This window comes from Panulirus ornatus, chromosome 11, assembly GCF_036320965.1.
Source record: "Panulirus ornatus isolate Po-2019 chromosome 11, ASM3632096v1, whole genome shotgun sequence".
In the NCBI taxonomy this organism is placed as follows: Eukaryota; Metazoa; Arthropoda; class Malacostraca; order Decapoda; family Palinuridae; genus Panulirus; species Panulirus ornatus.
In genome coordinates, this window is record NC_092234.1 from 55,143,599 (window position 1) to 55,170,218 (window position 26,620).

General features: G+C 44.9%; 3 protein-coding genes across 12 annotated transcripts in view; 1 reads left to right on the plus strand and 2 right to left on the minus strand.

The window, feature by feature from the left end:
* LOC139751551 (mechanosensory protein 2-like) overlaps positions 1-26,620 on the minus strand; it is a 1,369,287-nt gene that overhangs the window by 872,195 nt on the left and 470,472 nt on the right. The gene's annotated exons all lie outside the window — the stretch shown is intronic.
* LOC139751547 (uncharacterized) lies at positions 6,619-9,209 on the minus strand. Of its 4 annotated transcripts, none has more exons than XM_071667077.1 (2): positions 8,340-9,209; positions 6,619-8,300 (listed from the first exon to the last, which is right to left on the minus strand). In XM_071667077.1, exons 1-2 carry the CDS (start codon positions 8,850-8,852, stop codon positions 6,714-6,716), a joined length of 2,100 nt encoding a protein of 699 aa, XP_071523178.1. In that variant the 5' UTR covers positions 8,853-9,209; the 3' UTR covers positions 6,619-6,713. The 4 variants fall into 4 exon arrangements, with proteins under 4 accessions (XP_071523178.1, XP_071523179.1, XP_071523177.1 ...); XM_071667078.1 differs by having other exon boundaries at positions 6,619-7,844; positions 8,010-9,208; XM_071667076.1 differs by having other exon boundaries at positions 6,619-7,790; positions 7,830-9,208.
* On the plus strand, positions 11,345-14,034 carry LOC139751550 (uncharacterized). 7 transcript variants are annotated; one of them, XM_071667085.1, is made up of 3 exons: positions 11,346-12,292; positions 12,458-12,538; positions 12,620-14,034. In XM_071667085.1, exons 1-3 carry the CDS (start codon positions 11,699-11,701, stop codon positions 13,937-13,939), a joined length of 1,995 nt encoding a protein of 664 aa, XP_071523186.1. In that variant the 5' UTR covers positions 11,346-11,698; the 3' UTR covers positions 13,940-14,034. The 7 variants fall into 7 exon arrangements, with proteins under 7 accessions (XP_071523181.1, XP_071523182.1, XP_071523185.1 ...); XM_071667080.1 differs by having other exon boundaries at positions 11,345-12,661; positions 12,743-14,034; XM_071667081.1 differs by having other exon boundaries at positions 11,345-12,538.

A 26,620-nucleotide genomic window follows, 5' to 3' on the forward strand; every position in this document is an offset into this window, starting at 1 on the left:
GATCAAGTTGGCCAACATCGCGTGTCTGGCGACTCAACAGCGTTTCCCGCGTTAGCGAGGTAGCGCCAGGAAACAGACGAAGAAAAAGGCCGCAGCATCCGCCCACGTCCATTCTCTAGTTACAATGTGCAATGGATCGAAACCACAGCTCCCCATCCACAACCAGGCCCACAGACCTTTCAATGGTTTACAATGGAAACAAAGAAATCAACAGACGAGTGGAAATTTATAGTTAAATAGAGGAAAAAAAGCAAAGTTTAATGATATTTAAAAGCAGGTTGAAATGTTACTCTTGGAGATAAAATGTACAGAGTGTCTAAAAAAAAAAAAAATGGACTCAAAGGGATGATCCACGGTTCACTTTCCAGTTCAACAACTGTTCAAACTACACGTCATGAGTACGGAGAACTCCTGGGTACATATGCACACGAAAGTTCATAACACGCAGTTCAAACATTTGCTGAACTGAAGGTAAATGATGAACTATGGCTCAGAGTCTGAACTTTTGAAACATCCTGTATACCATATTCTGTGGACACCGCGGTTCGAACCAACGTCTCGGTACTGATTCAAATGATTCGAAACTCTCTTTATCTAATAGTTCCAGTTATTTACTTATCTATTTGACTAAAATAAAGTTGCTCTCTCTCTCTCTCTCTCTCTCTCTCTCTCTCTCTCCATGGCTGTTAACTACCCGAATCATGAATGACCTTTCCGCCAACAAGGTCATCAACGAACCCAATTCTATCCAGATGAACGACTCTCATAACATAATGAATATAAGATCATCCATCTTACAAGTGATCAATCTAATATATATATATATATATATATATATATATATATATATATATATATATATATATATATATATATATATATATATATATTCAGAGATTTTAACGAGATATATTGACCGATCTAAACTCACTTCTCTCTCTCTCTCTCTCTCTCTCTCTCTCTCTCTCTCTCTCTCTCTCGGGATGACCTGGTCGTCTGATGATGGTGGTAGTAATGCCCCGCCTATGTTTATCCTGCTGGTGAGGAGAGCGGAAGGATGAAAGGGTGAATTACCTGAATTGTGGGGCCACGAATGCGACTCTACGGTGTCTCTCTTTATATGTCTCTTTCTTCACTCGAGGCCTGGGATGAGACGGGGAGAAATGGTGGGATTTTTAAGTCAGTGGGAAAAGGAATGGGAGTTGAGTTTTGTGTTCCTGGGATTGCTGGTTTGTGGGTCTCTTTAGTGCTTTTGTTGAAGTGCTGGTGTGTGTGTGTGTGTGTGTGTGTGTGTGTGTGTGTGTGTGTGTGTGTGTGTGTGTGTAAGTGTGTGTGTGTGTGTGTGTAAGTGTGTGTGTGTGTGTGTAAGTGTGTGTGTGTGTGTAGTGTGTGTGTGTAGTGTGTGTGTGTGTGTGTGTGCGTGTGTGTGTGTGTGTGTAAGTGTGTGTGTGTGTGTGTGTAGTGTGTGTGTGTGTGTGTGTGTGTGTGTGTGTGTAAGTGTGTGTGTGTGTGTGTGTAAGTGTGTGGTGTGTGTGTGTGTGTGTGTGTGTGTGGTCCTTTTGCTTGAAATACTTTTTCTTCTGTTTCCTTCCTTCCTTCCTTCTTACCTTTCGTTTTTTTCTTCCCCCCCCCCCCCCCTCGCTCTCACCTTGAACGAGACAGACTCCAACATGGAGAAATGAATATAAAATATAAACTCCAAAATTCCATAATGCATTCATTTGGTACTTCTACTACTACTACTACTACTAACACTATTGCTGATAATACTACTACCACTACTACTACTACATCTACTACTATTATTATCACTACTACCACTAATATTGGTACAACCACTACGTACTACTACTGCTACCACAAACCATTCCTACAATGAACAACCCACTCCACAACCACCTCTCCACACACCAATATATAAAGCACCGCATATTTTCTAAAACTTAAAACATTTTCCTCTACATTCTTAATGTTTTATGAAACCAACCACAGTGGCCAACTGACCTAGGCATGGGGACATATTCCACACATATTTTCCAGAGTTTTGCCCCAAAAATGTTACACGCCCACCGTGTGCAGTGCGAGATATAAGTTTTAAAAGTTTTTGAATTATCATGTGATACAACTTAACCCCCCCTTACTTTCCGTGGCTTGCACAGAAAACGCAAGTCTCTTTGTTTATCTTTCACATCCCGTTTTCCACTCGCGACTTCTGAGTGACGTCGCGAAGCGCATTTCGTTTAAAAGCAATTAAGAAGTACAGACTTCATGGCGTCACTTAGCGTATTTCATCTAGCCAATGAAGAGTACACAAGAATAATATGGTATAGCTGGTTCGTTGGTATTCGTATCGCGTATGGTACATGGGTCTCAATGGGATGACAACACTGTTGCCTTGATACTTGGCTCATACGATAACAACCCTAAAGCTAATCACACACACACAACAGTGTTTCTTCGCTACTTTTTTGTAAGATTTTAAAAGCGTCACGCTGAACACAGGTACACAGAGCGGGTGACCCGCCAGGAGCACACTAAAAGGCATGGCTCTCTCTCTCTCTCTCTCTCTCTCTCTCTTCGCTTCGCTATCCATTTCGTCGACTGCTTCCAAAGGGAACCGCATCCTTTTTCAGGTGTGTTAAGAGGCCAAAGACCACCTCGCTTAGACCTTTGGTCTGTGGGGTCTCTCTCTCTCTCTCTCTCTCTCTCTCTCTCTCTCTCCACTGGTGTCTGCTAAAAGAAAAAAACGGGTCACCGACTCACACCATCCTGAAAAAAAAAGAAAAAAAATATATGATGAAATAACACTTCCCCTCATCACACAATAACTCCCACCCACCCACCACCTCGGCCACACTCGCCCCACACACACAACAACAACAACAACAACAACAACAACATGCTGGACACATACGCTACAGCGAGACTACGGTAGTGTCCTTGTTGGTGTGTTTGTGCGTTGTAGTTTATTTGTTCCCTCATTCTTCAGCTCGTTGGCCGGTGTTTTACGATGTCTGGTTATTGCTGGGCTAACGAGTTGGAGTTTAATTTGGAGGTCAACGACAGCTGGGAATATAAGTCATCAGCTTCCTACGTTGAGCATTACAGGAGGAGGAGGAGGAGGAAGAAGAAGAAGAAGAAGAAGAAGAAGAAGAAGAAGAAGAAGAGGAAGATCTTCAGAGTAGAGTATAGGATGATATATATATATATATATATATATATATATATATATATATATATGTATATATATATCCCCCACCCCAGCCAGACAAGCACCTTACATCATATACAACATGGAAATAAATTTAAGCACAGAATCACCGTCGACAGGGGCCAGACCCGCACATAAAATGGTTCAGCGGAAACCCTTAACCACATCTCCTATTACTATAAACCCTCTCCCCTTCAGGCACTTTCACCCTTAGGTACCCCTGCCATTAAGATGATTATCATCCTTTCCCTCTCCGGGCGTCGTTAAGGCGTGTAGTTATCGTCGTTTCACACCGAGGGCGTAAGGGTCAGTATTCTCCGTCGTGGCAGTGAATATATAAAGGTGGAGATCTTCCGCCATTGTTGACACTAAGGGCACGTCTTCATGGTCCACCAAATATTCCTGGATGATTTCTTTTTAACCTTTTATTTCCCACGTGTTCCATTACACCTGCAGTGCCTTATGGGTTGGGAGGTTGAGGTGATGGGAAAGCGGGGTTGATGGGGGATAGGTTGTGGGAGGACATGGCAGGCGCATACGCCGTGACAATGTGTGTGTATATATATATATATATATATATATATATATATATATATATATATATATATATATATATATATACAATCTATTTCACATTCATCTATTCATCTATGTTCTCCGCAGGTGTGTGTGTGTGTGTGTGTGTGTGTGTGTGTAGATATGGCTCTTAAAGGAAGAAAGGTTATACGACGCAGGCAAGATAAAAGAAAGAAGAGAATTCCACAGCTCAGCTGCTCCAGGGAAGGAGGAGGTATTATCATACCCAACCCAACACGCATTTACTAACTTGATCCACAAAAACATCTTCACATTGCATCGAATCTGTAGTCAAAAACGAACAAGAAAAGCATAATGATAACAGCTGTGTGAGGAACGAAGATGAAATGTGTTACTTCATCGTCTGAGTATACCTCATCATTTCAAGGGAAGGTCTCCTTAATGAATAGAATCTAACAATGTATAGGATCCTCTATTGTATGTACATCATCATCTGTATAAACCATTCATTGTACCTGTAGTCGGATGAGGTTCGAATGCAAGTAAAGGTACACGCCTGGATGAAAGGTTCGAATGCAAGTAAAGGTACACGCCTGGATGAAAGGGAGACATGGGAAGGGTACGGGTGGGCCCCTCTCAACCTCTTAATGACATACAGTCATCTTAAAGTTCCACCAAGTTGTGACGGGTTTCATTATGCATCATGATACCCCGATGGCATCTCCAAGGCACTTAAAACTTGGTGCCTCTTTGTGTCGGGAGATTTTTAATTCCTCATTCCTTCTGTCTAGTCTCTTATCTTTACCTGTCTCTTTCTTTACCTATCTCTATCTTTACCTATCTTCATGGGGTATAATTCTCTCCTTTGGTCTGCTTTCTTTCTATGTATCTATCCCTCTGTCTGTATCTATCTCTAGCTATCCCATTCCTCGTACAGAATGCACTTTAAGAGGCAGTTCTTACTCTTTTCACTCAATTTCACCATACAAGTCATCACACCTTTACTTCTCTCGTAACAACATAGGAAAGCAAATTTCCCCACACATATGATGATCCTTGCAATCATATCAACGCATGGAAGTAGTCGGGAGTACACATGTGCCTTGTAGGAACGAGAACAAGAAAGGATACAGACAAATCTTTAAAAAAAGGAAAAAAGAAATTGGGATGGATAAATGTGTTCTAGACTGCCTATCTGTCTGTTTAACAAGACAAGAAGAACCGTGAGCTGCATCTTCAAAATAGCTCAGAAAATCTCTATCACTCCTCAGAGAGCCATCTTTCCTTGGAGTCGTATCCAAATTTCCAACTTCGAGTTATCAGCGAGCTTCCATGGATCATCGCGCCATAGGTGATGGTTTGAATCAACAAAAGCCTTATAGAAAATGATTTTGTTTCATCACTTTTCATGGGATACTACAGAATTTTTCGTACCATTGTAAATGAGGGCATATGGTCGCGTCCATTATCATGATGTATTCTCTCTCTCTCTCTCTCTCTCTCTCTCTTACATCTTCTTCTCCTCCTCCTATTTCCCCGCTGCCTATCTTTCCGCCAACTCTCCCTCCAAGACTACTTCCTCTCTCATTACCCACCACAGGACAAAACTAGGCTGGAAGCAAAGGACGGAGCTATCTCTGTCTTTGTCCCGACGCTGGAAATGGTTGACAAGCACCTCTCTCTCTCTCTCTCTCTCTCTCTCTCTCAACTCTCATCTATTTCAGTCCGTCTGCCTGAATGTTTGGCTGTCAGTTTATCTCTCTTATTTTTCCTCCTTGCTGCTGCACCTCTCTACTCTACCTCTCTGCTACCGTATGCGAGACTAGAATAATAACATCCATTACAACAATATGAAACATAAAAAAAAAAAGGCATTGCAGTTGCTGGATTCTAAAGACGAATGGTTACTAACTTCACTTCCCTGGACTTCAGGTATTCACTTCCCTGATGATTCTATACGCGTTTTGCAGGATCTTCACCAAGCTAAGGGGAAGCATATCTCTTAGGGTTGACCTAGCGAATACTTCATTTAGTCTCATTCTTTGCGTCATATTCGAAGCTGCAGCACGTTTTCTAACTTCAGTTCAAGTCTTTCTAAACTCTGGAAAACTGTAGTGATTTATTCTATTCATTTTATTATGTTTTTCATTTCTGTTGATGTTGTATAACTTTTACTTTCAACCTCACCCGTTTCCCCGACTGGACGAGATGGCTTCAAGAACAAACGAAGAATGTCATCAGTCGCTCATATTTACTCTCTAGCTTTCATATATGATAAACTACAACCAGTTAATTACTAAATCAATCTCTGACTGTAGTAATCATTAATTTATATCGGATAGTTCTTTCAAAACAATTATAATAAAAAAAATAATTCTAAGCTGTTTTAGTACTTGATTTTCGTACTCAATAATCATAATTTTTTTTTTAAACTACTATGTCATAATCATCTATACCGTGATTCTATAATACAGTAAAAACGAAATAAACCGTACGAGTGAGCAAGACAAAACAGACGAAAATAAAGTCACTGCAGCGAGACAGAAAGAGACACGGCAAAGTCTAGGTATACGAGATATTATCTCATGTGGTTTGTAACCACCTGACGCTTTAGGAACAGTTGTAACGTATTGCACAGCATGAATTTATCTACGAAATAAGTAAGAGTAGAGTGGAAAATGTGTTGGATGCAGCCAGGATGGGTAAACCAGAATCATTAGTTCTTAAATAGTATAAGGGAAAAATATCACGTAAACAAGGAAGGGTAGGGAGGTATCAGGTGGTGAATTTGAGGAAGGGAAGGTAAGGTAAATCGGGTGGTGGAATGAGGATGTGAGGGTAGGTAAATATACATTTATGAAACGCTTAAATTTTGTTATAGAAATATGAATAAGATCATTAAGCAAGGTCACATATTGGGGTTACAGACACACCTCGACCTTCAACAAACTCTCAACCGAACTCTTCAACCTCTGGGTTTTCTGCTCCTCGATTGTTTTCCGAGCTTACGAGTTACCTTCCTCTGACGAGGCGTTTTACTTCGGTTCTGTTTGATTTGTTTTTGAGAGTTGGAACTCTGTTTGCAATTGGCACGTCTTACGTGACGAATGGTGTCCTTTCTGTCGGATACGGTCGTCGTGTATTTCATTACGTCAGCAATGTTTTTGGATAATGGAGTTTGTCTATCTGATGGGGTAGTCTTGACCCTGCGTCTTGCGCTCTTACTCTGACTTCCGGTAGTACTGGCCTCGACTACGGTAGTCTTGCTAGGTCCGGTAGTCTTGCTAGGTCCGGTAGTCGTGTTAGGTCCGGTAGTCTTGCTAGGTCCGGTAGCCTTGCTAGGTCCGGTAGTCTTGCTAGGTCCGGTAGTCGTAGTCGTGCTAGGTCCGGTAGTCGTGCTAGGTCCGGTAGTCGTGCTAGGTCCGGTAGTCGTGCTAGGTCCGGTAGTCATGCCCTTACGCTGCACTTTGCCTTTCTTACGCTGACGTCCGGTTTTGTTGGACTTGGGTACGGTAGTGTCGCCCTGATGGTCAGCTACCTCGCCCTCGGGTACCTTCATACATTCGGGTATGGTAAAACTGATTTCGGGTAAAACTGGTTTGCGCTTCCCCTTGCCGCTGCGTTTCTTTACATTATCCGGACGTCTGGTAGCCTGTACGGTAGTCGTGCTAGGTGGGGTAGTTTTGGACTCGGGTTCGGTAGTGTCACCCTGATGGTTAACCACTACGCCCTTGGGTTCGGTAGTTTCACCCTGATGGTTCACTACCAAGTCCTCGGGTTCGGTAGTGTCGACCCGATGGTCAACTACCTCTTCCTCGGGTTCGGTAGTTTCACCCTGATGGTTCATTACCAAGTCCTCGGGTTCGGTAGTTTCACCCTGATGGTTCACTATCAAGTCCTCGGGTTCGGTAGTGTCGACCTGATGGTCAACTACCTCGCCCTCGGGTTCGATAGTGTCACCCTGATCAACTACCTCTTCCTCGGGTTCGGTAGTGTCACCCTGATGGTCAACTACCTCTTCCTCGGGTTCGGTAGTGTCACCCTGGTCAACTACCTCTTCCTCGGGTTCGGTAGTGTCGACCTGATGGTCAACTACCTCTTCCTCGGGTTCGGTAGTTTCACCCTGATCAACTACCTCTTCCTCGGGTTCGGTAGTGTCGACCTGATGGTCAACTACCTCTTCCTTGGGTTCGGTATTGTCGACCTGATGGTCAACTACCTCTTCCTCGGGTTCGGTAGTTTCACCCTGATGGTCAACTACCTCTTCCTCGGGTTCGGTAGTGTCACCTTGATGGTCAACTACCTCTTCCTCGGGTTCGGTAGTTTCACCCTGATGGTTCACTATCAAGTCCTCGGGTTCGGTAGTGTCTACCTGATGGTCAACTACCTCTTCCTCGGGTTCGGTAGTGTCTACCTGATGGTCAACTACCTCTTCCTCGGGTTCGGTAGTGTCACCCTGATCAACTACCTCTTCCTCGGGTTCGGTAGTGTCGACCTGATGGTCAACTACCTCTTCCTCGGGTTCGCTAGTGTCACCTTGATGGTCAACTACCTCTTCCTCGGGTTCGATAGTGTCACCCTGATCAACTACCTCTTCCTCGGGTTCGGTAGTGTCGACCTGATGGTCAACTACCTCTTCCTCGGGTTCGCTAGTGTCACCTTGATGGTCAACTACCTCGCCCTCGGATTCGGTAAAGTCACCCTCATAGTCAACCTCCTCGCCCTCGGGTTCGGTAGAGTCACCCTCGTAGTCAACTTCCTCGCCCTCGGATTCGGTAAAGTCACCCTCATAGTCAACTTCCTCGCCCTCGGATTCGGTAGAGTCACCCTCGTAGTCAACTACTTCGCCCTTGGATTCAGAAGTGTCACTCTGAAGGTCGACTACCACCTCGTCCTCTGGTTCAGTAGTGTCACACTGAAGGTCCACCATCACATCAGCACGGGTGGGCCTGGCCCTCAGCAGCCTCCTGAAGACTTTCCAGAGGCACCAGAGCAACAGCGCGACCACCATCACCGACCCAGTGAGGAGCAGGAGGAGGACAGGAAGGCTCACACCAAAGACTACCTGGACCCGCTCCACGTACCCTGCGGACACCTCTGGCATGGCCGCCAGCTCCCGCAGGCACCTGATGCTACTGAACAGACGGAACACCTTGCCTAGAGAATCGACGTATGGGTACTGTAGGACTAGAGGTTCCTCAACCGTCAGCTACAGGGGAGGAGGGTTCATCTGCCCCAAGAAAGGCACCTTGATACTGTAGGACTTCACGTGCCTGGTCTGGAGGAGGTCCACCAGCCTGGACTGGTAGCTGCTAAGCAACTTGCTGATCAACGTCAGAAGTAGGAGGCAGAAGCATGGCAAATCTAACAACACTGCTATGATGATTGCAATTATTTTATTAATCCTCATTTTAATAATTATTTTTTTCAAACTTCCTCTGTTCTTATTGGTAAGTGGTGTTCAAATGAAAGGAATAATGGGTTGTGGAAGAGGCAGAAATTTTTGTTCTTGTTTCGAGTGTGAAGATTTGGATGGAGGAGGGCTAATGTGTTGTCATTAATGGTAGAAGATGTGAGGATGAAATGTCTGTCGAGGATGTAGTGTCGAGTTGTCAGTCGAATGTGTAGTGTCGAGTTCTCTGTTAAAGACGTACTGTCGAGATGTCTGTCGAGGATGTAATGTCGAGTTGTGTGACGAGAGTGTAGTGTCGAGTTGTCTGTCGAGGGTGTAGTGAACATGAGTTTGTCGAAGATGTAGTGTTGAGTTGTCTGTCGAGGGTGTAGTGGAGAGGTCTGCGTAGTGGTGAGGTGTAGTGAAGATGCGTTTATCGAGGGTGTACTGGAGAGGATTGCGTAGTGGTGAGGTGTAGTGAAGATGCATTTGTCGAGGATGTACTGGAGAGGATGGCGTCGTGGTGAGGTGTAGTGAGGATGCGTTTGTCGAGGGCGTACTGGAGAGGAGTGCGTAGTGGAGGTGTAGTGAAGATGCGTTTGTCGAGGTTGTACTGGAGAGGATTGTGTAGTGTTTAGGTGTAGTGAAGATGCGTTTGTCGAGGGTGTACTGGAGAGGATTGTGTAGTGGTGAGGTGTAGTGAAGATGCGTCTGTCAAGGGTGCAGTGGAGAGCATTGTGTAGTGGTGAGGTGTAGTGAAGATGCGTCTGTCAAGGGTGCAGTGGAGAGGATTGTGTAGTGGTGAGGTGTAGTGAAGATGCGTCTGTCAAGGGTGCAGAGGAGAGGATTGTGTAGTGGTGAGGTGTAGTGAAGATGCGTCTGTCAAGGGTGCAGTGGAGAGGATTGTGTATTCATGCGGCGCTGGAAATGGTTGACAAACTCTCTATCTCTCTCACTCTCCTCTCATCTATTTCAGTCCGTCTGCCTGAATGTCTGGCTATCATTTTCTCTCTTTTTTTTTCAACTTTTCTCCGCCTCTCTACCTCTTTCTCTACCTCACTGCTATACCATATGTGATACTAAACTAATAATAACATCCATTACAACAATATGAAACAGAAAAAAAAGTTATTGCAGTTGTTAGTAACCATTTGTCTAAAGACAAATGGTTACTAACACCCCCCCCCCCCCCAACCCCTGGATGATAAGGCTGTTAAAGAAGAGGCATTGAAAACTGTGGAAGTAGATGCAGAAGCGCACATGAAACATTACATCTTCGACAAACCACTACACAATCCTCTCCAGAACACCCTTGCTCGTATTCACATTTTCTCTTAACTTTCTTCTTTCACACACTTTACCAAACTCAGTCACCAGCTTCTGCAGTTTCTCACATGAATCAGCCACCAGCGCTGTATCATCAGCGAACAACAACTGACTCACTTCCCAAGCTCTCTCATACACCTCACCACTACACAATCCTCTCCAGTACAACCTCGACAAACGCATCTTCACTACACCTCACCACTACACAATCCTCTCCAGTACACCCTCGACAAACGCATCTTCACTACACCTAACCACTACACAATCCTCTCCAGTACAACCTCGACAAACGCATCTTCACTACACCTCCACTACGCACTCCTCTCCAGTACGCCCTCGACAAACGCATCTTCACTACACCTCACCACTACGCAATCCTCTCCAGTACAACCTCGACAAATGCATCTTCACTACACCTCACCACTACGCAATCCTCTCCAGTACACCCTCGACAAACGCATCTTCACTACACCTCACCACTACGCACTCCTCTCCAGTAAACCCTCGATAAACGCATCTTCACTACACCTCACCACTACGCAGACCTCTCCACTACACCCTCGACAGACAACTCAACACTACATCTTCGACAAACTCATGTTCACCACACCCTCGACAGACAACTCGACACTACACTCTCGACACACAACTCGACATTACATCCTCGACAGACATCTCGACAGTACGTCTTTAACAGAGAACTCGACACTACACATTCGACTGACAACTCGACACTACATCCTCGACAGACACTTCATCCTCACATCTTCTACCATTAATGACACCACATTAGCCCTCCTCCATCCAAATCTTCACACTCGAAACAAGAACAAAAATTTCTGCCTCTTCCACAACCCATTATTCCTTTCATTTGAACACCACTTACCAATAAGAACAGAGGAAGTTTGAAAAAAATAATTATTAAAATGAGGATTAATAAAATAATTGCAATCATCATAGCAGTGTTGTTAGATTTGCCATGCTTCTGTCTCCTACTCCTGACGTTGATCAGCAAGTTGCTTAGCAGCTACCAGTCCAGGCTGGTGGACCTCCTCCAGACCAGGCACGTGAAGTCCTACAGTATCAAGGTGCCTTTCTTGGGGCAGATGAACCCTCCCCCCCTGTAGCTGACGGTTGAGGAACCTCTAGTCCTACAGTACCCATACGTCGATTCTCTAGGCAAGGTGTTCCGTCTGTTCAGTAGCATCAGGTGCCTGCGGGAGCTGGCGGCCATGCCAGAGGTGTCCGCAGGGTACGTGGAGCGGGTCCAGGTAGTCTTTGGTGTGAGCCTTCCTGTCCTCCTCCTGCTCCTCACTGGGTCGGTGATGGTGGTCGCGCTGTTGCTCTGGTGCCTCTGGAAAGTCTTCAGGAGGCTGCTGAGGGCCAGGCCCACCCGTGCTGATGTGATGGTGGACCTTCAGTGTGACACTACTGAACCAGAGGACGAGGTGGTAGTCGACCTTCAGAGTGACACTTCTGAATCCAAGGGCGAAGTAGTTGACTACGAGGGTGACTCTACCGAATCCGAGGGCGAGGAAGTTGACTATGAGGGTGACTTTACCGAATCCGAGGGCGAGGAAGTTGACTACGAGGGTGACTCTACCGAACCCGAGGGCGAGGAGGCTGACTATGAGGGTGACTTTACCGAATCCGAGGGCGAGGTAGTTGACCATCAAGGTGACACTAGCGAACCCGAGGAAGAGGTAGTTGACCATCAGGTCGACACTACCGAACCCGAGGAAGAGGTAGTTGATCAGGGTGACACTACCGAACCCGAGGAAGAGGTAGTTGACCATCAGGGTGACACTACCGAACCCGAGGAAGAAGTAGTTGACCAGGGTGACACTACCGAACCCGAGGACTTGATAGTGAACCATCAGGGTGAAACTATCGAACCCGAGGAAGAGGTAGTTGACCATCAGGTCGACACTACCGAACCCGAGGACTTGATAGTGAACCATCAGGGTGAAACTATCGAACCCGAGGAAGAGGTAGTTGACCATCAAGGTGACACTAGCGAACCCGAGGAAGAGGTAGTTGACCAGGGTGACACTACCGAACCCGAGGAAGAGGTAGTTGACCAGGGTGACACTACCGAACCCGAGGACTTGATAGTGAACCATCAGGGTGAAACTATCGAACCCGAGGAAAAGGTAGTTGACCATCAGGTCGACACTACCGAACCCGAGGAAGAGGTAGTTGACCAGGGTGACACTACCGAACCCGAGGACTTGATAGTGAACCATCAGGGTGAAACTATCGAACCCGAGGAAGAGGTAGTTGACCATCAGGTCGACACTACCGAACCCGAGGAAGAGGTAGTTGACCATCAGGTCGACACTACCGAACCCGAGGAAGAGGTAGTTGACCATCAGGGTGACACTACCGAACCCGAGGACTTGATAGTGAACCATCAGGGTGAAACTACCGAACCCGAGGACTTGTTAGTGAACCATCAGGGTGAAACTACCGAACCCGAGGAAGAGGTAGTTGACCATCGGGTCGACACTACCGAACCCGAGGACTTGGTAGTGAACCATCAGGGTGAAACTACCGAACCCAAGGGCGTAGTGGTTAACCATCAGGGTGACACTACCGAACCCGAGTCCAAAACTACCCCACCTAGCACGACTACCGTACAGGCTACCAGACGTCCGGATAATGTAAAGAAACGCAGCGGCAAGGGGAAGCGCAAACCAGTTTTACCCGAAATCAGTTTTACCATACCCGAATGTATGAAGGTACCCGAGGGCGAGGTAGCTGACCATCAGGGCGACACTACCGTACCCAAGTCGAACAAAACCGGACGTCAGCGTAAGAAAGGCAAAGGGCAGCGTAAGGGCACGACTACGACTACCGGACCTAGCACGACTACCGGACCTAGCACGACTACCGGACCTAGCAAGGCTACCGGACCTAGCAAGACTACCGGACCTAGCAAGACTACCGGACCTAGCAAGACTACCGGACCTAGCAAGGCTACCGGACCTAGCACGACTACCGGACCTAGCACGACTACCGGACCTAGCAAGGCTACCGGACCTAGCAAGGCTACCGGACCTAGCAAGACTACCGGACCTAGCAAGACTACCGGACCTAGCAAGGCTACCGGACCTAGCACGACTACCGGACCTAGCACGACTACCGGACCTAGCAAGGCTACCGGACCTAGCAAGACTACCGTAGTCGAGGCCAGTACTACCGGAAGTCAGAGTAAGAGCGCAAGACGCAGGGTCAAGACTACCCCATCAGATAGACAAACTCCATTATCCAAAAACATTGCTGACGTAATGAAATACACGACCACCGTATCCGACAGAAAGGACACCATTCGTCACGTAAGACGTGCCAATTGCAAACAGAGTTCCAACTCTCAAAAACAAATCAAACAGAACCGAAGTAAAACGCCTCGTCAGAGGAAGGTAACTCGTAAGCTCGGAAAACAATCGAGGAGCAGAAAACCCAGAGGTTGAAGAGTTCGGTTGAGAGTTTGTTGAAGGTCGAGGTGTGTCTGTAACCCCAATATGTGACCTTGCTTAATGATCTTATTCATATTTCTATAACAAAATTTAAGCGTTTCATAAATGTATATTTACCTACCCTCACGTCCTCATTCCACCACCCGAGTACCTTACCCTCCCTCCCTTATTCCACCACCCAATTACCTACCTACCCTTCCTTGATATCTACTTCACGTGAAAATATAAATATTACTAAAACTCCCCCAGCAATCCCTAATCATACCCATAATCAAATAAATCTCTTATAAACTAATGAAAATATTGGTAAAATCCAAATTATACTTCCATAACCAGATAGTTTCAGTAAAACAATAGTATGAATTACTGAACCCGCTACTGGGGCCTTAACATGAGCTTTAGGTAATCAAATATGAAATATATATAACATACAAACCTCCCCTGAGGTCCCGGGTTCCATCCTGGCTGTTGAAGATTTGTATGGAAGTGCGCGTTCATATGCACAATATTCATATATATATATATATATATATATATATATATATATATATATATCTTGGAAAGGATCACAATTTTACGCGTGATCTAGCATATTCGATAGAGTCCACGGACGCCAATTGGTAAACAAGTGATTGTCCAAGACAGAAAAACGAGCATATCATAAATTTATTACGTGGACAAGAAGGGGAATTGTTTACAAATTTTATCAACAATAAAGCTATCCAATTTGTATAGACCTTCACAAATATTAAGGTTAGAATTCTTTGTGTATTTAATAAAATATGATTCAATGAAATTTCTCGTGGAACTGGAGTTAGAGTTAATAATTGAGATGGCATTACTCCAGTTATGATCATAGATTTTAACATTACACAAGGTATTTGATTCTTGTCCTGTCCTTATACTATATTTATGTTGCTCAAGTCAAACAGAAAGATCCTTACCAGTTTGTCCTACATAAAACTTATCACAATTTCTACATGGCACTTTATAGATGCATTCAAGAGAATTTTCCGGTAAGCTCCTAATAAAGATATTCTTTATAGTATCATTGTTGGTGAAGGCAACAATAATACATTACATTACAATGCTCAAACTTCCCCCTATATCATATAATATAAATATTAACAAAGGAAGTGAAGCAAATATAGTGTAAAATGATATATAATGAACAACCTGAACCCCCGTCCAGGTTGACATCCTTATCCCAGAATCAAAATTAAAGTAGTGATTTATCTTCTCTCAAATCTAACATAAAAAATAATTAATTTAAAGAAAAAGATGATAATAATAATCAACGAATTAACAGTAATAAATTTCCTGAAAGAAACCCTTCTTTAATACAGTCAACTTTCTCGATCTTTTTTTTGATTGGAACACAACCAATAAACCTACAACTCAAATACTTAATAATATTTAAGCACAACTTAAATAAATCCATTACCCATTATATATCCAAGCTCATACATAAAAAATTATGACTACATTTCAAGAAAAAATAAATAAAATAAATACAAAATAAAAAATGAGGTACTTTCATAGTCTAATGAATATTATCAATACAACTCTAGAAATGAAAAGTTTTAGCACTGTAAAGAATTAAACCAATTAAAACAACCATTACCATGAATGCCAGCAGCAGAAACCAGAACAAAACAGTCCCAACGCATCTTCACAAGCCACTATTCCTAAAAAAAAAAAATTCAACGAGAAAAATGACTCGTCCATGACATATTAAAATCACACACTAAAACGAGAGATGCTCCTAGTATTATGAGCTCCAGACTGAAAAGAGTATCTAAAAGATACTTCAGTTTAGAACAAATCGCCCACATTCCACAAAGTACCATGTAACAGTTGGAATAAACCGATACAAAAAAAAAAAAATGTAAAATGATCACTAGTTTTGATAGTTTATTTGATAACTTTGGTCTTATAAACCAAAAAAAAAAAAATATTAAAATTCTCAAAAGATCAGGAGAAAACTGCTAATTTTATCATTAATCCCCCAAATTAATATTTTTCAATCAAACTATTTTCTGATACTAATATCTTTTTTAAACCCATTATTTTTTTTTTTTGATCAATTATATTTTTTCGTTTCGTCCACCCTTTACCAGCAGGGATCGTCCTTCATATACAAACATCATCAAATTCTTTGTCAGTTGGATTAATTTTGTCATCATTTTGATTCTCTTATTCATAATCTCTGGACACAGTAGGAAAAGATTTATACTCAAACATTCCAAGTAATCTATGTTGGACATATAGATTAGACCCGATCTTTACTTTCTCTCTCTGGGAAGTTACAGGTTCGGCTATATCGGCAATATACTAAAGATAAGTTATTATCTATATTTTAGGTGGGGTGAATGGTATATGGATCGCAGTATATTTGCTTATATCTACTAATAACTCCACCGACACACACACACACACACACACACACACTACTGCAGACTTTAACTACGTCGGAATACAATTCTCTGATGCAAATGTGCGCAAAATGAATATGTGGTCACGTCTGATGGTTCTTGCTGTGAGGGACGTGTGTGTGTGTGTGTGTGTGTGTGTGTGTGTGTGCGTGTGTGTGCGTGTGTGTGTGTGTGTGTGTGGGGAAGGGGGGTTGTAGAGGAGGACGGTGTAGGAGACGTAACCCAACCCCACCCAAGCTCCTCGTGGACTTCGTCAGCCGGTACCACCTCCACATCTGGTGTGGTGTGGCGTGGCTGGCCCTGAGGCGGGTCGTCGTGCGGTATTCCCTCACACAACGCTGGCCAGGGACGGTATATCTCACCAACCCAGAAGCCTCAGAAGGCTGCTCTACTACCACCACCCCCGGAACACTGCTCCACCAGCCCAGAAGGCTGCTCCACCACCCCCGGGACACTGCTCCACCAGCCCAGAAGGCTGCTCCACCACCCCCGGGACACTGCTCCACCAGTTTGGGAGCATTCTCCATCACCAGCCCGGTTCGATGTTCCACCACCACCACCACCACCGCCGGTCCTGAAGATTGCTCCACCACCACCAGCCCGGGACACTGCTCCACCATCAGTCAAGAGGAGGGACGTGTGTGGGTAGAGTGGCTGGAGATGTCCGTCGATAAACTAGCTCAGATGCAGGAGACTCAATCTACCCACTTTGGAGTAGAAAAGAGCGAGGGGTGACTTGATCAATTTACAACCAGTACTAACCCCAGCCTGGGTATTGAGGGGAGGGGGTGGGTTAGTGACTAGGCTGTGTGCAGTGAACCAGCACTTCAGTGGCTGTCAACTTCCCCTGCCTAGTCAAGGTTCTTGCACTTTTTCGTTTCCCTGCTGCACATACACGTGGGTTGCTGGCATTAAGTCCACACACACACACACACACGCACACACACACGCACACCCCCCCCCCCAAACACACACACTTCCTTTTCATCATATCTAAGGTTTCACTTAAATTCTCAGATTATGAATGTCATCAAACTCCATTGGTGGCTCGCGGGAGCTAGGGAAGTGAAGTAAACAGCCATCAGCCGGTGATGCTCCCCGACGTGAACGACCAATCCATTCACTCGAGGACGTACAAATACGTTGATGACATTAATCCTCAGCGAATACGCCTGCATCATGACTGACACGTATATAATACGCACGTATTTCAACTTAAATGATAAGAGTTCCTCACCAAGAAATCCAACTTACGTTAAAATCGGATCAAAATATGTTTTTCTATAGTCGTACTTCTTATAAAATCAGATCAAAATATGTTTTTCTATGGTCGTACTTTTTATAAAATCAGATCAAAATATTTTTTTCTATAGTCGTACTTTTTATAAAATCAGATCAAAATATGTTTTTCTATAGTCGTACTTTTTATAAAATCAGATCAAAATATGTTTTTCTCCATTCACTGTTTTCTACAAGAATGCCATGCCAGTATCTTCCGTGTACAATATGTCATGCTAAACCATACGTAAGGTACTGGTTGTGACGGAGGAGGTAATGGGACGAGAGGCGCCGTGTACTGTGTCATCCCGTCTCCACCTACAGTGACCCAGGCTTCACCACCGTTATAGGAAACCATCAGGTCCCTCTGTCATGTGCCCCTCCCCACTACCTGCGTCCTGTCCTCCTCCTGCAGATAATACCACCCTCCTTCTTCTCCTCCTCCTCCTTCTCCTCCTCAATCTTCTCCTCCTCCTCCTCCTCCTCACACAGAGTCCATCGCGTCTTCTGTTGTCTGGGTTTCCACTGTACTCCCATGTACCACACCATCATCACGAACACCATCATCACGATCACCATCATCGCTATCACCGTGCTCTGCCGTGCGCCAGCCACACCCTCTTCGTCAGCGCCGCGCTAAACGTAGCGCCATTTAACACCTTACCTTGCTCAGCAAACCCACCCACCCACCCTACCCACCCACCCTACCAGCAGGATATATTCCGGGTTTGAGAGAGAGAGAGAGAGAGAGAGAGAGAGAGAGAGAGAGAGAGAGAGAGAGAGAGAGAGAGAGAGAGGCCTACTACCACCCCCCCCCCAACCCCACCCATGATGTATTGCTCCGCCAACGCCGTGTTCAGCGACAATAAATCCTCCTTTGGTGAGTAAATGAGCCATCATGGGTGATGCTTCGTCGCGGGAGGAGGCGAACGAAAGGGGGCGGGTGGGAGGATTCAGGCACGAGCCTGGACGGCCCATCTGATGGGGTCCCCGGGAGGGAGGATGGTTGGGTGTGGGGGTAGACCGTGGTGGCGGAGGACTGCTAGAAGTGAGGGAGTCGTGCGGCTTCTATCTTTTTTGTTCTTCCTTCTTTCACCACATTACAACTCTGCCCACAGTGTAATCCTTGACTCCCTCACACCTCCTCCTCCTCCTCCTCCTCACACCCCCTCGCCTTGACTCCCTCACACCTCCTCCTCCTCCTCCTCCTCACACCCCTCGCCTTGACTCCCTCACTCCTCCTCCTCCTCCTCCTCACACCCCCTCGCCTTGACTCCCTCACACCTCCTCCTCCTCCTCACACACCCCTCGCCTTGACTCCCTCACTCCTCCTCCTCCTCCTCCTCACACCCCCTCGCCTTGACTCCCTCACACCTCCTCCTCCTCCTCCTCACACCCCCTCGCCTTGACTCCCTCACTCCTCCTCCTCCTCCTCCTCACACCCCCTCGCCTTGACTCCCTCACACCTCCTCCTCCTCCTCCTCACACCCCCTCGCCTTGACTCCCTCACTCCTCCTCCTCCTCCTCACACTCCCTCGCCGTGTTCCATACCTTCTGGTCTTACATGAACACCACCTGGACTTGTTGACGATGACATAAGACGAGCAGGTATGTGGCCTGAGAGGTCTACGATATACCTCAATGTGGATATATCATATACGAACATACTCATGGCAGGCGAGAGCCTCAAGGAGGTATGTTTCCATTAGTAGTGTTTCATACACACATACACCTCCGTGTTGTATATATAATTTGTGTATATAACGTATCTGTACTGTAAACAAGGTGTTCTGTGTATGTGTTACCCTCCTATGACCAGGTGCTGTACCCACTATACGATTCGTACTTGCCTTCACTTACCCCTTAGCCATGTACCCTCCAACTATCCCCTATCTATGTACCCTCCATCTACCCCCCTAGCCATGTACCCTCCAACTATCCCATATCTATGTACCCTCCATCTACCCCCTATCCATGTACCCTCCATCTACCCCCCTAGCCATGTACCCTCCAACTATCCCTTATCTATGTACCCTCCATCTACCCCCCTAGCCATGTACCCTCCACCTACCCCTTAGCCATGTACCTCCGGAGCACCTACCCCTTAGCCATGTACCCTTCACCCATACCATCACTGAAATGCTTTTAATATGCAAATCTAAACAATACATATCTTAACACTGAAACTGTTTGCATTAGGCAAATTTCATCGTCCGAAGTAGCATCCGTCTACCAAGTACACAACAAATACAATCCAATCCCTTACTGGGACCATTATCATATTACGTCTATAAAAGGACAAAAAAAAAAAAAAGACGTATTGAAGATAAAGAAAAAATATAGAAGAAAACTTATAACACAAGTTATCAACAAACTCTCTTTTCTCGACTTTCTGTGTCATCTGCAACACAAGAACTATAACCTTTCCACAACACACACACACACACACACACACCCACACACACTTAATGACATGTAAAGTGAGAGGGGATCTACCCCAGGCTTAGCCCCCTCTCGGGGGGGAGAGAGAGAGAGAGAGAGAGAGAGAGAGAGAGAGAGAGAGAGAGAGAGAGAGAGAGAGAGAGAGAGAGAGACTCGAACGCCTACAGTGGGTGCGGCAGGAAGCAAACACACTTTCTCACTCGCATCACCGTGTTGTTGCAAGACACATTGTGATGGTATGGGCGCATCGTGACGTCACTAACGAATCGTGACGTCACTGCCACCTCACGACGTCACCGGCCCATGCCGGCGTCACTGGCTGGCATAGGGCACACCATACTGACGTCATGGGCACATCGCGACGTCACTGGCATATCATGACAGCCACGGCGGGCACATCAAGACGTCACTGGTACACCACAGCGTCCATGGCACGCCGTGATGACGTCATCGACGCATCATCATCACACGACGTCACGGGCACATCACAGTGACGTCACCAGCACAGGAGCACGTCAACATCTTCATGTTGCCGAGTCTAATCATCATACACACATACGTGCGTTCGTGCGTGCGTCCATCTCGCCCCGGCCTCTTCTGCCAATGGCAATTTCTGTCGTTGTAGTGGACAGCGGGAACAACAGATGGCGCTGACGATGTCCTCCAGTCCAGATGCGGTCAAAGGCCGAGTGTAAATGGCTTTTCCATTTTGCACATGACAGTGACAGTCGTAGATCAAATGGCCTGTATGTCTTGTATAGCACAGTGTTAGTGGCAGGTTAAGTAAATGGCCTGTACATCTCGTACAGTGAAGTAGTAGATTAAATGGCCTTTACATCTTGTACAGGACAGTAGTAGTAGCATTAGTAGCAGTAGATGAAATGGTCTCTACATCTTGTATATAATGGAAGAAGCATGGGTAGATTTAACGACCTCTTCATCTTGTAAGTTTTAGATGTACTTGTTTAAATGGCCTTTTATTTTGTGATGCATAACAAGGGTATATCAAATGGCCTTTTAACTTTCTACTGCAAAAACAGCAGTAAATCAAACGTCTTATTTTGATCTTGTACGCCAAAATGACGACAGATGAAATAGCCTCTTTATATTCTACAGAACATTGGTGGTATATAAAAAGGCTTTCTTCTTATATCTTGTGAGCCACAGATGTAGTAGTAAATCTTGGCCCAGAAATCTCTTGTAACAATAAAAAAAAAAAGAGGTCAAAGAAAAATAGACATGCACGAAAAAAGAATAAATAGACTTTTCTCATTTCTTTCCATCTCAAGCGAGAGCGTGTGTGTGTGTGTGTGTGTGTGTGTGTGTGTGTGTGTGTGTGTGTGTGTGTGTGTGTGTGTGTGAGCCTTTTAATGTGATTATGTTAGAGGCTTGCAGAGGTGGCACGTGTGGTGTGGAGGAGGAGGAGGAGGGGAAAGTGGGAGGTATGGGAGGTGTCTATAGCTGGATACCACAGCGGATCGGGAGGAGAGAGAGAGAGAGAGAGAGAGAGAGAGAGAGAGAGAGAGAGAGAGAGAGAGAGAGAGAGAGAGGGGGGGGGGGGAACACGACACACAACTGTGTGTCGTGTTCCCCCTTTCCACAATTCTTTTCCTTCCCCTTTTCCTCCTCTTCCTCCTTCTGGGGAGTAAAGGAGACGAGAGTGGAAGGAGGAATAGGCTAATGGGAAAGAGGGATAAGGGACAGGGGGGGGGGGTGTCAGGGACGGAAGGAGGTAATAGGCTAAGGGTAATCGGCGTTAAATGGGGGAGAAGAAGGGGTGATAGGCAGAGGGATCGAAGATCATAGGCTTGAAGGCAAAGGGTGATAAATGGGTGGCAAGGACGGAGAGTCTCTCTCTCTCTCTCTCTCTCTCTCTCTCTCTCTCTCTCTCTCTCTCTCTCTCTCTCTCTCTCTTCTCCCAAGACCCCACCCAGTCAGTCAGCCAAGCGAGAAAAGGTCACTTTCTTTGCCCGGCAGGTGGAGAAGGGAAGACCCCAGCTGTTGCCAGCTGTGGCGAGAGAGAGAGAGAGAGAGAGAGAGAGAGAGAGAGAGAGAGAGAGAGAGAGAGAGAGAGAGAGAGAGAGATCTGTATCGTCTACACTCAAAGTGTGTGCACTTGAGAGTGGGTTTTAATCCTAGGGGCAGTGGTTACTAGCGCTCTTCCTCATCCTGGGGTATTTAAGTAATGGCTGGGTCACACCGACCACGACTATCCTGGGAAAAACAAATGACTACAACGGCAATTTTTATCCCAGGAAGCTGGAAGGTATCGCCTTTGTCAGATGCTAAATCTATCAAAAAAATGTAAAAATATACTTAACATAACATAATAATTAATATAATAATGCATAAAAGTAAACAGAGCAATGAAAATAATAATATAAACATCATGATCATTAATACTATAAAAGATAAATGTATTTAAAGCTACAGCTCGTACGTAGTTAATAAAGAAACGGAGATAATTACGTTTAACATTATTTCATTATCATTAATACAAAAGCACTTTACATAAAGAGCAACGTATCCCTCTTTTTTTTTTTCCTCCTTATTACTCCCACCATCATAATTAACATATAAACACTTCATATATTCAACCATCCGTCGATGACAGCTCCTACAACCTTGGAAATGTAATCTTCCTTAAAAATTACGTCGAAAACGTCTACGCAAGTTTACCCTTGATGATAACCACGTTTGCATACACGCGTCTTTGAGATGAAAATAATTTGAGACCATTACTCCAGCTGGGTCTGGGACCTTACCTTACCTTATGATGGTTTGTGAGGTCTTCTAACCCCACAGCTGGGTCTGGGACCTTACCTTACCTTATGATGGTTTGGGAGGTCTCCTACCCCCCACAGCTGGATCTGGGACCTTACCTTACCTTACGATGGTTTGGGAGGTCTTCTAACCCTACAGCTGGGTCTGGGACCTTACCTTACCTTACGATGGTTTGGGAGGTCTTCTAACCCTACAGCTGGGTCTGGGACCTTACCTTACGATGGTTTGTGAGGTCTTCTAACCCTACAGCTGGGTCTGGGACCTTACCTTACCTTATGATGGTTTGTGAGGTCTTCTACCCCTACAGCTGGGTCTGGGACCTTACCTTACCTTACCTTACGATGGTTTGTGAGGTCTTCTACCCCTCTCCCTTACCCTTAATTCATTCTGGGGCCAAGCCTTCGTGTTGTTCCTCTGCTCAATTATACTGTTTGAGGCCGCGGGCTGTCTGCCTACGTAAACACACCATCCAGGCTAACAACCACAATGGTTGGTAACTGTAAGGAGTGTCTGAATGTAAACCAAACTGTCAAACAACAAATTGCTTCGTCTGAGGTGTTGTTATGAGAACGAGGGCTCGACGTAATGTGTAACTTTAAATTCCTGAGCTACAATAACAGTTGATGAAATTATTTGGTTAAAAAAATAACAACAGCTGTTATCTATGGTCGTTTATTCATATATATCATTCACCTCATATTTGCTAGCTGGTCTCTGAAGTTTCCTTCTAGTGTTGCTAGCTATTTCTCGCTAGTTGCTTTTCCCTGTTTCCGGAAATCTAGCGGCTAGCTAGTCTACGCTTTGTGTTTTCGTTGTCTGAGGAGCACGTTTAACGAAACTGGTTGTTGTTGGTTCGCTAAGCTTAAAGTACTACGAGAGGGGCGTCAGGCGTTAGGGGAATACAAGGACGTGGCGTCAAGCTAAATAGTTCAGCCTGGGATTCGAACTGGCAGTCAAGTCTCTCTCTCTCTCTCTCTCTCTCTCTCTCTCTCTCACACACACACACACACACACACATTTCCCCTCCCGCCCACGTCCTCAGCTCAAAGAATAAAAGTGCTTAAATCCAGTTATGACTCTTTATTAAGTTTTCGAGTGGCTTTAATGAGCTTAGCATGGGATTAGTACTTTAAATATCATTTGCGTTGCCTATTACTGCATGGCCTTTGTCTGTTAAATAAAAGTGGGTGAACATTCACATGACAAACTGAAAAACTGGATTATATATCTATATATCTATATATATATATATATATATATATATATATATATATATATATATGTGTGTGTGTGTGTGTGTGTGTGTGTGTGTGTGTGGTCAACATCTATTCCAATATGCAACAGAAACAGTTTCCAGAATATCTTTCAATTAACGTTTTGGTAATGATGGCTTTTTTTTTCCTAAATGCCTTGAATATATATATATATATATATATATATATATATATATATATATATATATATATATATATATATATATATATATAAACCGCTTCACAGTTCAGTAAAGTGATTCACGCAAGATCTCACACGAGTGTGCTGTTCCATACGATGTCTTCCCCTTGTACGTGAACATCAAGAATAATTACGACCACCTTGATCAAAGGTTGTTCAAGTCTCCCATCAAACAATCGTTAATACACAACACCTTATTATTATCATCCTCCCATTTTCTACAAGGGAAGTTCTCACGTCCATAAATTCATGGACATTACTTTCTTTTTCTTTTTTTTCCCCCTCCTCGTTCGAATTTAGTCATCAAAGACTAATCGCCTTTCCATTTACCACACACACACACACAGACACACACACACACGGTAACTAGGGACCATTCATATCCCCCCCCTTCCCCCAGCTCTGGTCTTTTCATGTTTCCAGTCTGGTGAGCAGGTTGGCCAAGCGCTGATTGCTTTCATCAGTCAATCAACAAGCACATTCCCTCTACCTCACGCCACCACTTGCGAGCACAACCACTACAGACAGACACACAGACAGACAGACAGACAGACAGACACACACACACACAGACACACACACACACACATACACACACACACACACACACACACACACACACACACACATACCACAAACACACACAGACACAGACACACGCATACCACAGACACACACACAGACACACAGACACACACACACACACACACACACACACACACACATACATACCACAGACACACACACACACACACACACACAGACACACACACACACACTACAGACATACACCACACAGACACACACACACACACACACACACACACACACACACATACCACAGACACAGACACACACACACACACACATACCACAGACACACACACACACACTTTCTCACTACCCGCTAACCTCCACTCAGTCTCCCCCCCCCCCTTCCCCCCTCCTCCCGCCCCCACACACACACATTTCGCTAACTTTTCTTCAACCAATAAAACAAGAGCGGATTTACATAAAAGTCAGAGGCACAGGGAACCGAGAAGTTGTAAGCATTAGCATAGTAAGGCTCAACGCCGACGAACAAAGGAGAGAGAGAGAGAGAGAGAGAGAGAGAGAGAGAGAGAGAGAAGAGAGAGAGAGAGAGAGAGAGAGAGAGAGATGGCTGCTGCTGCTTCTGCTAGTCAGGGTGGGAGTCACGGTGGTTGATGGTGGTAGAGTGTGGTGATGGTGGTAGTGGTGGTTGATGGTGGGTGATGATGGTGGTAGTTGCCGAACAGGTGAATAAACCATGACTGATGATGACTCTGGTAATGATGATGATGACGTGATAATGATGATGATGACGTGATGATGATGATGATGAACACACTGATGAATCTATAGCCATTCCCTGAGAAGAAGGAGGTGAAGTATGTATCAGGAAAACGACCACACAAGCTGGACGTGTCTCAACGGTCGATCAGGCATAGGGAGAACTAAACCAAGGGTGGGTGGAGCAGGGAGTGAACCAACACTCCCTTAACCAGATTTTACTCTCCCTTAGTATAATCGTAAAGGGGGGGGGGGTTACTTTTCCTCCAAAAAGGGGTAACTTCTCTATCATACCTGTTGATGGTAACTACTTCTCTCCCTTAGTATGTTTCGACCACACGGTAACGTTTCCTCCCTGTATATATAAAGGGGGAAATTATCCTACCCCTTAATATATTCCTAAGGGAGGGGGGTAGACGAAAGGTAAATGCTCCTTTCCTTTCATATACTCGAAAAAGACGTGAAGGACATTTACTTTAGTCAAAAGACCTTTTCAATGCCGGGTCCAGTCCATACTATACGGTATACGAGCCACAATTCAAAAATCATATATGTCTGGGACACGAAACCCATCAAACAAAATGCAAACAAACCAATACATACATAAACAAGCAAACACATACATAAACAAAAATACAAATACACCTGCAGTGCGCAGACTTTCACGAGCGAATGCATCTCGTTATTTGACCTTTGACCTTTTGAAATTGGACCCACAGTCTAAATGGAATGTAATTGAAAGCTATCCTGGCGTATTGGAGTGCGGTACACACTCGCTGTATTTTCGGTTACATCTGATACAGCAATAATGAAATGATTAACTGTAATTGATGAGAAATGGAAGGCATGACAAAATGTATATACGAGACAACTCAGGAAACAGGAGAGAAAAGAAAGAAGGCAACTATACACATCTCATTTTCTGTGGGGGTAACAGAAAACAAACGGAAACTCATTATAACACATAGTT

Coding starts and splice junctions, on each gene's coding strand:
- LOC139751547 (XM_071667077.1), bottom strand. CDS start 8,852: ATGCCAGAGGTGTCCGCAGGGTACGTGGAGCGGGTCCAGGTAGTCTTT. Junction 8,301..8,339: donor CTACCGAACCCGAGGAAGAG/GTAGTTGATCAG, acceptor CCCGAGGAAGAG/GTAGTTGACCATCAAGGTGA.
- LOC139751550 (XM_071667079.1), top strand. CDS start 11,699: ATGCCAGAGGTGTCCGCAGGGTACGTGGAGCGGGTCCAGGTAGTCTTT. Junction 12,251..12,292: donor CTACCGAACCCGAGGAAGAG/GTAGTTGACCAT, acceptor CCCGAGGAAGAA/GTAGTTGACCAGGGTGACAC.